Source organism: Sorghum bicolor, chromosome 1, assembly GCF_000003195.3.
Source record: "Sorghum bicolor cultivar BTx623 chromosome 1, Sorghum_bicolor_NCBIv3, whole genome shotgun sequence".
Taxonomy (NCBI): Eukaryota; Viridiplantae; Streptophyta; class Magnoliopsida; order Poales; family Poaceae; genus Sorghum; species Sorghum bicolor.
Window position 1 is genome coordinate 73,610,332 of NC_012870.2, and position 13,745 is coordinate 73,624,076.

At 45.7% G+C, this 13,745-nt stretch overlaps 3 protein-coding genes and 1 pseudogene across 3 annotated transcripts; 1 reads left to right on the forward strand and 3 right to left on the reverse strand.

Moving 5' to 3' along the window:
* LOC8081846 lies at window positions 87-1,446 on the reverse strand. Its single transcript, XM_002468255.2, has 4 exons — window positions 1,070-1,446; window positions 740-829; window positions 517-613; window positions 87-435 (listed from the first exon to the last, which is right to left on the reverse strand). Exons 1-4 carry the CDS (start codon window positions 1,227-1,229, stop codon window positions 297-299), a joined length of 486 nt encoding a protein of 161 aa, XP_002468300.1. The 5' UTR covers window positions 1,230-1,446; the 3' UTR covers window positions 87-296.
* On the forward strand, window positions 2,455-4,198 carry LOC8054215 (uncharacterized protein At5g39570). The gene has a single exon (XM_002465614.2). The coding sequence runs from the start codon at window positions 2,651-2,653 to the stop codon at window positions 3,902-3,904; it is 1,254 nt and encodes a 417-aa protein (XP_002465659.1). The 5' UTR covers window positions 2,455-2,650; the 3' UTR covers window positions 3,905-4,198.
* On the reverse strand, window positions 6,007-7,518 carry LOC8081847 (annotated as a pseudogene).
* LOC8054216 (uncharacterized protein At5g01610) lies at window positions 9,748-12,463 on the reverse strand. The gene is made up of 3 exons (XM_002468257.2): window positions 12,243-12,463; window positions 11,690-11,744; window positions 9,748-10,400 (listed from the first exon to the last, which is right to left on the reverse strand). Exons 1-3 carry the CDS (start codon window positions 12,327-12,329, stop codon window positions 10,024-10,026), a joined length of 519 nt encoding a protein of 172 aa, XP_002468302.1. The 5' UTR covers window positions 12,330-12,463; the 3' UTR covers window positions 9,748-10,023.

Consider the following 13,745-nt stretch of genomic DNA (forward strand, 5'->3'; position numbering starts at 1 on the left):
CAGAACTGAGTCCGCCATTCAGTCCTGCAGAGCTACAGTTTTACGTTACAGCAGTACACTTCCGATTCTTGAAGAACAAGGGGGAATTTGGGGCTCTTGAGAATTAGAGTAGATGGTAATTTACTGGTGCCAAGTGCATTTTACAATGGGTACATATGTTTTGCAAATTCGGAGCTCCCATTATTTTGGTGAACATTCTCGCACTCCTAGTGGCCTTAGGGCTGGTCTAGATTGTTTGCGTATTTCCCCTGGTAAGGGTATTTCCCCTGCTGAAACTGAATGATGTGCTCAGCTAGCTATTCTGCTCCGGTTCTCTTCTTGAGCTCCGAAATGAAGTCCTCCCTCTCCTGGTCGGTCATGCCCTCCGTGGAGCAGTCCCCGACGCCCCACTCGGCGCCCCGCAGGCAGTACTTGTCCTGGATCATCCTCTCATTCCTGCAGAAATCGTAGCTTCAGCGTTGAACATGTATCACCAGAGAGATCTTTAAGGAGCACAAGCAAATACTATGTTTTTACTTCTCTTTGTTCTTCTTGGACTTCTCGAGCAGGTCCTGCAGCACCTTGGACTTCTTGAACCTGTTATCGAACTCGGCGTACTTCTTCTGGTTCTCCGCTTGCGAGCGCAACAGGAAGACATGGTTTCCATCAGTCAAGAAGGCCTGAATGGTATAAGTTTGCAGCAAGAACAAGTCCTTGGCCTTCACAAGAACTCAACAGGAAACTGAGGCAAGCAACTAACCATTCCATTTCTCCAGGAACTCGAGCCGGGGGAGGTCGGGGCCTGGAGTCGACTCCAGCCCCGAGAAGCCGGACAGGATGCCGGCGTTCACTGCAGTCAAAATGTGCCGGGCATTAGTTTGGAAACGCCGGCGAATCTGCGAATGCTTTTCGTTGCATCAAGTGCTGTATGCTACACCCAACTCATCCGCGATTGCAACTCTTAACTACTGTTCACAAGAGCAGTTTACTAATACTAGCGTGTCTGCTGCTGTGTTGCACTTGCACCGGTGTCACTGGCAGGTGCGCCGTGGCGGTGACCGGTGGGCAAAGACAGCAAGAGTAGCTGTACCTGGACTGGACCAGAGGACGAGCGAGAGCGAGACAGCCGCCGGGACAGCCAGCGACAGCCGGCCTGTCATCGCTGGTGGCGGGGCGGCGGCGCTGCATCGCCCCTTCGGCGGTGCTGCGGCGGCCGGTGGCGCGGCGGGGAGGCCGCGGAGGCCGAGCATGGCTGGCTACTTCGCTTGCTGGTAGCCTGACAGTATGCTAAGGCCCAGCGATGCGAAGGAGCCAAGGAGGATGGAGATGGATGGATTGCATGGAGGTGTAGGCATGTAGCACTAGTGGATTGGTGGGGGCAAGTCGCCGGTGGGAAAGGATGGGTGCCGACTTGTTCTCTTGTGAACCACTAAACTAAAAGCTAAAACACCATCTGGGGATTACACTCCTTGATCTTTTTTTTGCGTGCACTTGTCTTGGTAGTTTGTCTTTGCTGCTCGAGTTTATATATGTATAGATGGTGAATTTTAAATCTGACGATTTTTTTTTACGAAGAAACATGGACAACATTAAAGGCAGCAAACTGCTTCTAGGAGGTTACATTTCTTAGGATTACATCTGATGATTAATTAGTAGAACAAGACGTCTTTTACGGTTGGACCCTGAGAATTAGGGCAAAAAATTGAGTTCGGCCCTGAGAATTACGTGCATGTTTGACATAGCTCATAATAACTTTATGACCTTTTTTTTCTAAACATTTTTTTCTAAAACAACTTCATGATTGAAGTTATTTTTCTTTTTCTCTTACAAAGATATGAGTTAGGATGAAACGAAGAAAAGTAGTTTATCTTAGCTCTCTCTTCCATTTCTTTCTTTTATACATGCATAGATGAAGCTATTTTGTTAAATAAAATTTTTAAAATAGCTTAATTTTACTTAGGAAGTTGTTTATAAAGCTCTTTTCTAAAAAAACAACTTCACTAGTAAAACTGAGATATGTCAAACATGACCTAAAGCTAAAGTACAACTGCTATATGAGTAAAGCACGATGCCATTCGTTGGTTACTGTTAGTACGGACTTATGGTTATGGCTACGAGTACTCCCTTCGTTCCTCAAAAAGAACGGAATTTCAGATTTAGAACAAATCAAACTCCCTTTCAAAAAATGATAGAAAAATATCAATATTTACATACCTAATTAGTTTTTTATTAAAATATACATTGTATAGTTAATTTAGAATGATATTTACTGAGTGTCATTAATTTATACTTTTATAGATTTGATTAAACTTAAAACTTATTTAATTTATTGGGAAATGGGAATTGCATTTTTTTCTTACCAATGATTCAGAATTCCACACGTCTCCGCCTCTCCGGCCCCTCGCGTTTCCCATCCATCGCAGCCGTCGCCCGTCGGCCTTGTTTTGGGACGCGGCTTCCCATCCCACGGACTCACGCTCTGCCGAGACGGAAGCTCCGCGTGAAAGCAGTAGTGCCCTCCCACGACGGCCGCCGACGGTCGGGCGGGGCCAAGAAGAACATATACCCGCGTCGCGCGTGACTGGAACGCCCCGACACGGCATCGCACGCACCACCCAAAGCAAAACCCCCCTTGCTCGCTTGTCTTTCTCTAGATCCACCCCCAACCGAAATGGCCTCCTACGACGGCGACGAGGACTCCGGCCGCCGCCGACCTTCCCAGCACCACCCATCCGGCGGGGGCAGCGGCGACCTTGCCTCGAGCGCGAAGCTCGTGGCGGAGGCGGCCAGGCTGGCGCTCCAGGACCACAACCTGGAGAAGGTGGACAAGGGCCGCGTCGCCGGCGCGGCGGCCGACCTGCTCCACGCCGCCTCCCAGTACGGCAAGCTCGAGGGAAAGCCCGTCGGCGGGTACCTCGAGAAGGCCGAGGAGTATCTCCACCAGTACGGCCGCAAGGACGGGGCTGGCGGTAAGCATCAGGGGGTGGGTGAAAGCAAGTACGGTAAGAAGCCCGGCGGTGGCCATGGAGGGGGGAGGTATGAGGAGGAAGAGGAGGAGGAGGGGTACAAGAAGAAGCCTAGTGGCGGGAGGTATGAGGAGGACGAATACAAGAAGAAGCCTGGTGGTGGTGGAAGGTATGAGGAAGAAGATGGCTACAAGAAGAAGCCAAGCAGCGGTGGCTATGGAGGAGGAAAGTACGAGGATGAAGATGACTACAGGAAGAAGCCAAGCAGTGGTGGCTATGGTGGGGGAAGGTACGAGGATGAAGACGATTACAAGAAGAAGCCCACAAGTGGTGGCTATGGTGGGGGGAGATATGAGCAAGAAGATGATTACAAGAAGAAGCCTACAAGTGGCGGCTATGGTGGCGGGAGGTATGAGCAGCAGGATGAATATAAGAGGCCTCCTAGCGGTGGTGGCAGTAGCTATGGGGGAGGCAGGTATGAAGAAGATGATGAGTATAGGAAGAAGCCGAGTGGGAGCTATGGTGGAGGAAGGTATGAGGACGAAGATGATTATAGGAAGAAACCTAGTGCTGGTCATGGTGGAGGGAGGTATGAGGAAGATGATGAGTACAAGAAGCCCAGTGGTGGCGGATATGGTTATGGGGCTTCCAGTGGTGGAGGCCATGGAGGAAGGTACGAAGAAGAGGACTACAAGAAGAAGCCTAGTGGACACTCAGGGGGATGCTATGAGGAAGAGGAGGGGTACAAGAAGGCTAGTGGTCATAGTGGAGGGAAGTATGGCAAGGAGGAAGATGACAAGAAGAAGAAGCATGGTGAGGATGAGTCAGAGGGTGGCGGTATTGGTGATTACCTGAAGTTGGCACAGGGTTTCATGAAGAAACAGGATGGGGAAGGGGAGAGTGGGGGCGGCATGGGAGACTACTTAAAGCTTGCTGAAGGTTTCTTGAAGAAGCGCTGATTAATCTTCCATGTCATGTTTCAGGAAGGACTTGTTGTGTTTGGTTAGTCCTGTTTATTGTCACCAAGTAGTGAAATTTTCAAGGTTTCCATCATAGGATGTAATACAAGTGCATTGCTCATACTGTCTGTGTGTGGTGACATGAATGCTTAATGTGCTGCTTACGCTGCTGGGGTAATAAAAGCTTTGATGCTCTGCTATTCATGTTGTATATTAGTTCTGACTAAAATAATATGTATCCTATGTTATTGTGCTTACAATAAGTGAAACTTTTGAATACGTTTTCATTCATTATCTACTGTTGTTACGGTCCTATTGTTGGAGATGTGTTGGTTCTTGATCTTATCATACTGAGTACTAATGCATGGATGTACATCTTTTCCTGAACTTGATTTTAGTTTTGTTAAACCTGAGACAATGAAACTAATCAACCATGTTTATTTCAACTTGGTGGTGGTGGTTCTAGGCATATACATCCTTGCAAAATGGCCTCTGAATGAATAGTTTGAACTTATTATGGTGCTTGGCTACTAACCATCGAGGCATCTTGCTGAACTAACTTCTCCTTTGTTGGGCTAGTTCTTATCTCTAAGTAGGTCTGCTGGTTATGTCACATATTGATAGTTCTTCGTATCTGTGTACTCTTAAGTGGTAAATAATTTGACACAAATAATTTAGTATCTAAATCAAATTAATGTCCTGGAAGTAAACAATAGGTCATATGGACGAGAGGCTAAGAGGATTGTTGAATTTGAACCAAAGGTGGTTTTATGTCATCGGTTTCAGGCAGTGTCAGAATTATCAGTATCTCGCCGTTCCTGATTCCATAGTTGAAAAGACACAAGTGCACAGCTCAATGGAATATTTCTGCAAGGGCACCCTTTTCAGCTGCTTGTTTATTCAATCAAACAGTTTATCTGCTCCTCTTTGTATGACCTCTCAGGCTCTCAATACCTTGCACTCATTTATTTTATTTTATTTTATTTAATAAAACCGTAGGACTCTTTAAGTGATTGAACAACTATGGCTCTGGACTTTATGTATCTTTTCAACCCAGCGGCTTTTAATCTCCTATCACTCATTCAGACTCTTCCATCTTTCTGAACCATTCAGACTCTCCTTTTTTCTGAACTATGAAATGGTTGTCGGGTGCACTACCCCGATCAGTTTCACTCATGATGAAAAAGTTTTTCTTATTACTTATGATGACAAGGTTCATGGGATTGAAACAGCCAAACAACCAAGATATTACTTCTAGCATATACAGCTCTGCATCAGTCCAGCAAGTTTATGAGAAAGATGATTGACATAATTGTATGGTTTTTTTGGTAATTGATCTGGAAAGCAGTCGCACTTCAATGTGAAAGGAAGCTCCCCACACAGCCGTTCTTGAAGCAAGGTCAACATGCTGGCAGCCCAGGTGAAAAAACGCTCAGATTATTTCCTCAATCGATGGGGTACGGGTTTGATTCTTATATATATCTGCAAATACTGTATTTGTATTAACTCAGCTAAAGTGGTTGCTTGGTTATGTATCTTCTTTGGTTAATAAAATTGATGTGGCGGATGGAATTCAGTACTGAGTATTACAATGTAACTTCCAGAAGATATTCTTCTTCTCTAATGTAAGCGCTGTAGATGATGATCTTCTGATGTAATCTGTTTGTTTGAAGATGATCTTCCACTGTTTTCTCTTTACTAGGAGGTCTGCCAGAAGTTCATTAATGTCGTCTGTTGGGATGCAAGTGCTGTTTTTGTTAGACCATTGAACTAGTACAAGCATGCATGTAGGATGAGATGAATTAGTAAATTTTGTGCTTAATGGAAAAATTATTGGTCTTAGCTATATGTATTTTGCCCGGTTCTCTTTGGCAGTAAAGGCGCCATTTTGGTCTACACTATTCTTTACAAATAACATACTGATGTGCAAATATTTCATTAAAACGATTTTATTGATTAGGGCGGTGCTCCATCCCGCTTGCACACCACGGTGAAAGGGAGGAAGAGGAAGAGGAAGAGGGGGGAAAGTGGGTGCGGGAGAAGGAAGACGGAACTCAGTCCTCTAGTCATGAATCCTAGCTCCGTTTACAAGTAAAGTAACATACTGCTTGTCACCTCTCAGTTTCGATATGCTTTGTGGCACTGACCAAGTATCCTAAGCCTCCTTTCAATGCCTCAAGGTCATCCTCGTCGTCATTGACCTCTGCGATGTTGAACCGGCCATCGCTGCCTCTCAATTTCGATGTTGAACCGGTCATTGATGGCAGCCATCTGCTGCGACACCCCGTCCCGCGTCGGCGCCCGGACCATTTGGATGGTGGCCGCGGCGAAGACGAGCCACGCCAGCGAGATGGACGCGTGCTCCAAGTTGTGCAGGTGGACGCTGGGGATAGTCCCGTCGTCGTCCAACGGCTGGTGCTTCGACTGCACGATGACGAGCTCCATCGAGATGGATGGAGATCACCGAACCCATCATTATCGTTATGAGCTCGATGTGACGGACGCCCGGCACCGGGAACCACACCGGAGCCACGTAGGAGCTCCGCTGTAGCAGCAAGAACAGGCGGGTGTGGCCGAACAGACAGGGGCGAAGCTACTTACCCTGTGTTTGGTTGGGGGTTGGGTGGGTTGGGTTGAATCCAACCCAGTTTTTGGGGACGGAACCAACCCATCCAGTGTTTGGTTGCACTTCTTTTTTTGGAGACGGAGCCAACCTATTTTAGTGTTTGGTTGAAGAATTGGAGACAGAGCGGCTCCGTTCAGTGTTTGGTTGAAGGAATTTAGTGTTTGGTGGGAGCCAACCCGGATGGAGCGGCTCCGTCCGCCAGATTTTGACGGACGAGTCCAACCCGCATCTGAGAGGAATATTCCACTCTGGAGCCAACCCAACCCTTCCATCCTCCAACCAAACAGCCACAAGAACGGGTTCGCTCCGACCCGGCTCGCCCCGCTCTCCAACCAAACACACGGTTAGTAGCTTGTGGGTGTCCAGGCACCCATAAAATTTTGAAAAACCACTACTAGAAACACATTTTTCTCATGGTTGTGGATTAAATTTTTGCACATATAAAAGAGAAGCACACCCATCTAATTCGTTCTAGCTTCGCCTCTGCGAACAGATGCCACTGGCTGATGATGATGAAGAAGGCGCCCGGTGCAACGTGCCCGCCAAGCGTGCCCATGGCCTCCTCTCTGTAGCTTTTGCGTGGAGCAGTGGAGAGAAGAAGAGGAGGCAAGCCAAGTGTTGTCGCTGTGGGCTCGTTGCGTGTGGAGAGCGAGCTAGTGTGTGCGACCTTTGGAACGCGACCGGCCTGAGGTATGACCTCCACTAGCTTTTTTTTAGGAACATGACCTCCACTAGATGGACCCTATCGTTTTATACATTGCCCTCATGGCCGCTGTGGGCCGCTCACCTGCAATTTTGCCGCAGCCTGTCACGACGAGATGTCCGAGGAGCCTCATTTTTTTTTGAATTTGACCCCATTTTTTTAAAAAAAATTAACATTTAGACATCTGGATAACGTAAACCTAACTTTGAACCTAGAGGATGGATGCCATTACTCAAGGCATCAAGGTTACATCTCGAAGCCATAACTCACGGAGTCCAGCTCCATGGCCCAACCGCACGTGGCTGCTGACATGACAAAGAAAAGACGTCGATGCCATAGATCACGGTGTCGAGTTCGACGCCACATATCACAGCGTCGAGCCCTTGCTTCTGTATAGTGCACCCACCGGTCGGCGAGCCATCGGGCCCCGCCCGTGGGGGCGGTGCCCCTTTCTTGTTGGTCGTCCAAGACGAGGCGACGCCCACTGCCTGCTGCCCCTCTTGAATCCCCTCGACCGGCAGTGAGCAATTGCACAGGTATTTTTTTTTACCAATTTCATGCTTTAGTTGTCAATAGTTTAGATAGTATAGGTAGGTTTTTAAGATTAGTAATAATGTATCTAAGACTATAAAATACATCTAATAGGTCAAATCAATGCGTTGAAAAGGAAGAGGGGAGAGAGTATATCTGAAGATCTATGGATCAAATCAAAGTTTTTAGTTGGGTGGGTTTGGGAGAGGAAGAACCTAGGAGGGATGAAGAACAAACGAAACATGTTGGGTTAGGAAAAGATGGACGTTGATTTTGAATCCAGGCTTGACGCCGTGATTTGTGGCGTCGAGCTCAACGTCGTGATCTATGGCATCGAGCTTTCTGCCATGTCAGTAGCCACATGCGGTTGGAGAGCTCGACGTCGTGAGTCATGGCATCGATGCGTGTAACCTTGACGCCACAAGTAATGGCGTCGACCCCTTGGGTCCAAAGTTGGGTTGTGTTGTCAGGGAGGTCTAAATGTTAAATTTCTTTTAAAAAGGGTTAAATTCAAAAAAATGGACAAGGTTAAAAAGCATGGCGCCAGCCTATTGGAATAGTGTTCTCTAATTTTAATAATAACTGAGTTTAAGTTATTTTTGTTGTTAGCTTGTTAAAATGAAGCAAAAAAATGTAGTATTAAGGGATTCAACCTAGGTGCTTGAGGTAAGATGTTGACTTCCTAACCAGTTGGACAACAATAAAGTTGTGTCAAGTAGTCTGGAACAACAGTGCTTGTTCTAACAGTTTGGTGTCAATAGCAACGGTGTCAAGCTTGACGCCAATAATAACGACGTCATAATGGATGCCACATCAGCTCCACGCATACATTAGTGCAACAATCTTAGAGCAAGTTTAATAATATAGCTCATTTGCTGGCTGTAAGATTCTTTGCAGTCTTCTCCCAGCCCATTCATACAATAGTTAATTATTCACTATTGACACATGGCTCACTTAACTCTCTTACAAAGTTTCTTGGTTCTTGTGTCTAAGCTGGCTGTAAGCTTACAACCTGCTTCTCCTCTCTCTCTTCCTTTCTCTTCTCCACATCAGCATTTAGCCCATTATAATATTTACTCTTAGTGCCAATAGGGCCGGTATTATGCGGTGTAACCTTGGTGCCAATGGTAATAGCGCCAAAAAGACAGTAACCTTGGTGTCAACAATGATGATGCTAAGCTAAGGGTCTATTTTTTAAAAACACATATTTAAAAGAATCTTTGAAAAAATAGCTAAAAATAAAAAGACGGCCAACCAACGCTAGTTCGACCACCAAGACCCATACTTACTTTAAAAATCTAAATAAAGCACCAAATATTTTGGAGTCAAATTAACCCAATTACTTTTCGAGGACCAGCCATGCCATACTAGGGCCTTGTTTAGTTCCAAAAATTTTCAAAGAATCTTGCGACACATGCATGATGCATTAAATATACATAAAAACAAAAATTAATTACATAGCCGTAAATCGCGAGACGAATATTTTAAACCTAGTTACTCTATAATTGAATAATGTTTATCAAATAAAAAAATTTGGAAACTAAACAAGGCCTAGATACGACGCCTAAATATGGTCGAGCATGACAGCGCTATCTTCCAAATATTCTACGATGGATTCTTCTAATTAAGGCTTTATTTAGTTAACAAAAAGCAATTAATGTCTAATTATAGACTAATTAGACTTAATAGATTTGTCTCACAAAATACATGCAAACTATGCAATTAGTTATTTTTTTATCTATATTTAATGATCCATGTATATATCCAAATATTCGATGAGATGGGGTAAAAAGTTTTTGGGTGAAACTAAACAAGGCCTAAAAAAGTTATGAATTTTTAGTTGCATGGCCGAAAACAAACTCGGGCAATAACTGGATAGCCAAAACTTAAGCCCAGTGCATATATTATCTAGAATTACCTGTTGGAACAAACTATGCAACCCAGCCACCAACCAACTACATGCAATGCGATACCATATATATATCGAAATAAAACAGGAAGACATGAATTCTAGGAGCAACCAATGCAGAACCAGGACACATGCTAAATGTTCACATTACTGAAACATCACACATGTGAAGGTCTCGTCAGATAACATGCACGGGTGGTCTTCTGCCAGGCAGAACAGATCCATATGCTTCCAATATACAAATCTACCAAATCACAGGTCACAGCACATCAATCGCCGATCACATGAGACCCAAAAAATGCTATGAATGAATGATACTACGGAATACGGATAAGGCAAACCAATCGAGCTCAGAACTCCTCAACAGAGACGGCTTCGCGAGGGACCTCATAAGCATCCTTCTGCCTCAGCTTCTTCACACCGGCGATGAAGCATATCTTGTCAGACTTGTAGCTCTCGAGGCTCACGCTTGCCACCTTCACCCATACCACCACCTTGGTCTTCATGCCTTCAACCCCGGAGAGCTTGCCTCGGGACAGAGTCGCTTTGACACGAGGAGCATACCGTATTGTGGAGGAATCCTTGAAGCTCACCTCGCAGGGTTTGGACAGGTGCACCACCAGCTTCGAGGTTGATTCGTCGTACTCATAGCAGATGATGTTACGAGGGAAGAGACCTGGAGGGAGGTTGTGCTCACGGAGTAGATCAGAGAGCGACTTCTTGTGTCCTGGGCAGAAGAAACTGATGTCAGTGCATATTTTTGAAATATCAATTATACAACTGCGCAAAGGTGCTACGGTATGAGGTTAACAAAGAGATAAACGAACATAATTCAGAATCAGAAAGTGTTGAGTTTTGAAGGAAAGTCTAACTTCATGGAGCAATTTTGACTTAGAATTTCAAAAAATATAGCAACTGAAATTTATGACGCTACAGAGAATAAAAGATATCTACAATATTTCAATTATTTATCATATAGACCAGCCCAACTTGCTTTGGGACTAAAATGTTTTTATTGTTATTGTTCAATTGTTCATCACAGAAATTGCAATCAGACAAATAAGATAACTGTGATCCACCAATAAATCAGGAGGAAGACATCAAAGAGTAATTAGACATAGTATCCACTAACAATTGAAATGGATATATATAGATTATGAACATATTATTGACAAGACCTGTATTTGGCAAAAGGAAAAGTACACGAAAAAAGTGAGGAACCCAGTTTGCAAAGCAGTTTATTCAGAACAAAGGTATCCTGTACTGAAAGCTTTGACAGGAGTTAAGCTGACCAGCTACATTATCAATTGCTTTTGTCCTTCTGGCCACAACAAATTAGATGCTGCTTAGAAGCAAGTGTGCTATGACAAACAATGGGCATTGCAGTACAGGCTGGCAAATCAAGCAGCTAGTTGGTGCTTCCTACTACCAGGACATACACTGCACAGTCTTGCTAATACCGCCGAAGACATGAGGAGGACCAACGCCAAGATTGCACGTAAAACAAGCTGTTAGGTGAGCAAGTCCCCAATCCATTGCTCCTCTATGGACTTCTGAATAATGGCATCAACGAAAAACTGGGACTTTATCTTAAAAAAAAACATGGGCCAGATGCCAACCAATGCAGAGCAGCAGGATGTCACAAAAGTCATTTCAGTTTGGCCCCCATGTGCACTACTTTGCAGATCAAAAGGGTACAGGAAATCCAAGAAAAGCTAGATCCAATCAGAGGAAAGGCTAGGAATCAGGCAGCCAGTACATATAATCATATTAAATAAAGCTCTCTTTCCCGCATTGCTTTGGTTTTACGCATGAGGCAAAGAAAAGCTAACCGCAATGGATAATTGCACTGATGATGTTGCCAAAACAACCTAACATGCAACTAGAAGGTTCTAATTCATCATCTACATCTCTTCAGAGTCACTCTCATTTTCACAGCCCATCATGTACATCTCTTCAGAGTCACTCTCATTTTAACAGCCACAAAACCAACCATGGAATGGAACAGAACTGTACCTTTGAGCTTCTCGAAAACCCATTTTGCCTTCTCCTCCACCGTGCTCGATAAACGCTGCAGGTAAGATCAAAGGCTGTCAGTTTGGTCATACTGCTGAACTTAACGGCTTTCATCTAAAGTTGAAATTGATCTACTATATCGTCGCCCCAGTTCAATCAAAGAGGGATTTTTCCTTTACCACTCTACTAGTACTTGCTATGAGTAAAACACGATGGGGGTGAATTTAGTGCAGCCTCATCAAGGAGGGAAAATGTGCAAACGAGAATAATCCACTAAAATAGATGCTCGAAGAAGTTGAATCATCAGAGGTTCAGAGCAGTGACAAGAACCAGAAGGAAAAGAAAGGACTTCACATTAGCACAACCATGAGCCATGCAATGCAACAGGTAGTATTTCTAATCTCATCAACTTCCCCAGGACGGCAGGACCGGATAAAATAAAGATTGAAAGCAGCGGATCCAACGCAATGCCCGTGACCGGGAGGCTGGAGCAACCGCTTGCGCCGAAAGGCGAGACGGAAAAGGAGAGATGGCGGCGACGGTGAGCACTCACGGAGATGTCGCCGCCGATGGCGGAGAGCTCCTGCTTGGCCTTGCGGGAGATGGTGAAGCTGCCGAGCTTGGTGAGCGCCTTCTCCATCCTCCCTCCGGACGCGCGGCCGCTCCGCTAAACTTGCTGGTTCTCTCTTCTCTGCGCCGCTCGGCCGCTCTTCTGGTGGTGGTGGGGTGCCGCAAGATGGGCGACAGAAGAACCAGGTTCAAAGATGCGGCGCTCGGCCCGGCGGACCCCGATAAATAGGCAACGGCACGCGGATCGAGAGGGTCGTGGGCCTGCGGCGCCGGATCCTTTGCGACAGTGAGGCCTGCTTCCATATTTGCTGCCGTAAACCTGGTCCTTTTTTTCTCTCTCACTTTTTTCTTTATTTTTTGGGGGCTGACTGGATAATGATGCCAGTTTCCATTTGACAGCAACAGCAAGCGTGCGATTTGTTGTCGTTGCCATAATTCAAGCAGGTTTCCGTCTATGCGAAATTCTCAGAAAGAATCATCCACATCTATGATCTATCTACTACTCGCTCAAATTCGAGAGCGTTCGTTATTCAAAAGTCGAATTTGACAAAAGTATAAGGCCTTGTTTAGTTCACCCTGGAAACCAAAAAGTTTTCAAGATTTCCCGTCACATCGAATCTTGTGGCACATGCATGAAACATTAAATATAGACGAAAATAAAAACTAATTACACAGTTTAGCTGGAAATCACGAGACGAATCTTTTGATCCTAATTAGTCTATAATTGGATAATATTTGTCACAAACAAACGAAAGTGCTACAGTTCCGAAAAGTTTTCACTTTTCGGAACTAAACAAGGCCTAAGTATTGGTGCGGTGGATGCGTGGACAGTTTTTTCTTTCACCGGCCACCGTGAGAGCCGGAGGGTGGACGTTGTTGGTGCAATGCGGCAGGAGCGGGGCCGTTGGTGCCAGCGCTCGTGCCTGCGTGACCGAGTTCTTGTCACGGGAGGACGAGCGAGGACGCACCGCGCGGCGCGGAGCCGATCGTTCCTCTGAAGCGGCCGCGGGAACGGAATCCATCAAGCTGGAGCAGCACACGGAGTATACCAAACATAAAAAAAAAAAAAAAACTTATGCAAATGTGATAGGCCAGCCAGCAGCCTGCAGCCTACATCCTCTAGCTTACTTTTCAGCACATCGGTTTCGAGCCAGGCATTCTTCCTTGTCCGGTGTAATGCACGGCTCACGGCTGTCCTACAAAAAAAAACGTTATCTACCCGTTTGTAGATTGTGACTCGTCAACCAGGCCGTGTGGCTCTTCTAGCTTTTTTTTTTTTTTTTTTGATCGGAGCGTTTGCACAAGCTACTCACAGGACGCACGTCGCACCCTGAGAACCTCGGCGGCTGGGCTTAAGCTACCTTGGGCCGATCCGCAAGCCCGCGAGCTCTATCTTACCCAGACGGCCCACTTCTGGACGCCACGCTGGTTGGCCCGCCAGCTCGCCTCCTCGCCCGCACTATGTGGGCTTGCGGCGTGGGTCTGC

Excerpts from the sequence above, each read along its gene's own strand:
- LOC8054215 (XM_002465614.2), top strand. The coding sequence starts at position 2,651 with ATGGCCTCCTACGACGGCGACGAGGACTCCGGCCGCCGCCGACCTTCC.
- LOC8054216 (XM_002468257.2), bottom strand. The coding sequence starts at position 12,329 with ATGGAGAAGGCGCTCACCAAGCTCGGCAGCTTCACCATCTCCCGCAAG. Across the intron at positions 11,745-12,242 it reads CCATCGGCGGCGACATCTCC|CGTTTATCGAGCACGGTGGA; the intron begins GTGAGTGCTCAC and ends TCTTACCTGCAG. Across the intron at positions 10,401-11,689 it reads GGTTTTCGAGAAGCTCAAAG|GACACAAGAAGTCGCTCTCT; the intron begins GTACAGTTCTGT and ends TCTTCTGCCCAG.
- LOC8081846 (XM_002468255.2), bottom strand. The coding sequence starts at position 1,229 with ATGCTCGGCCTCCGCGGCCTCCCCGCCGCGCCACCGGCCGCCGCAGCA. Across the intron at positions 614-739 it reads GTTCCTGGAGAAATGGAATG|CGGAGAACCAGAAGAAGTAC; the intron begins GTTAGTTGCTTG and ends TGCGCTCGCAAG. Across the intron at positions 436-516 it reads TCCAAGAAGAACAAAGAGAA|GAATGAGAGGATGATCCAGG; the intron begins GTAAAAACATAG and ends CGATTTCTGCAG.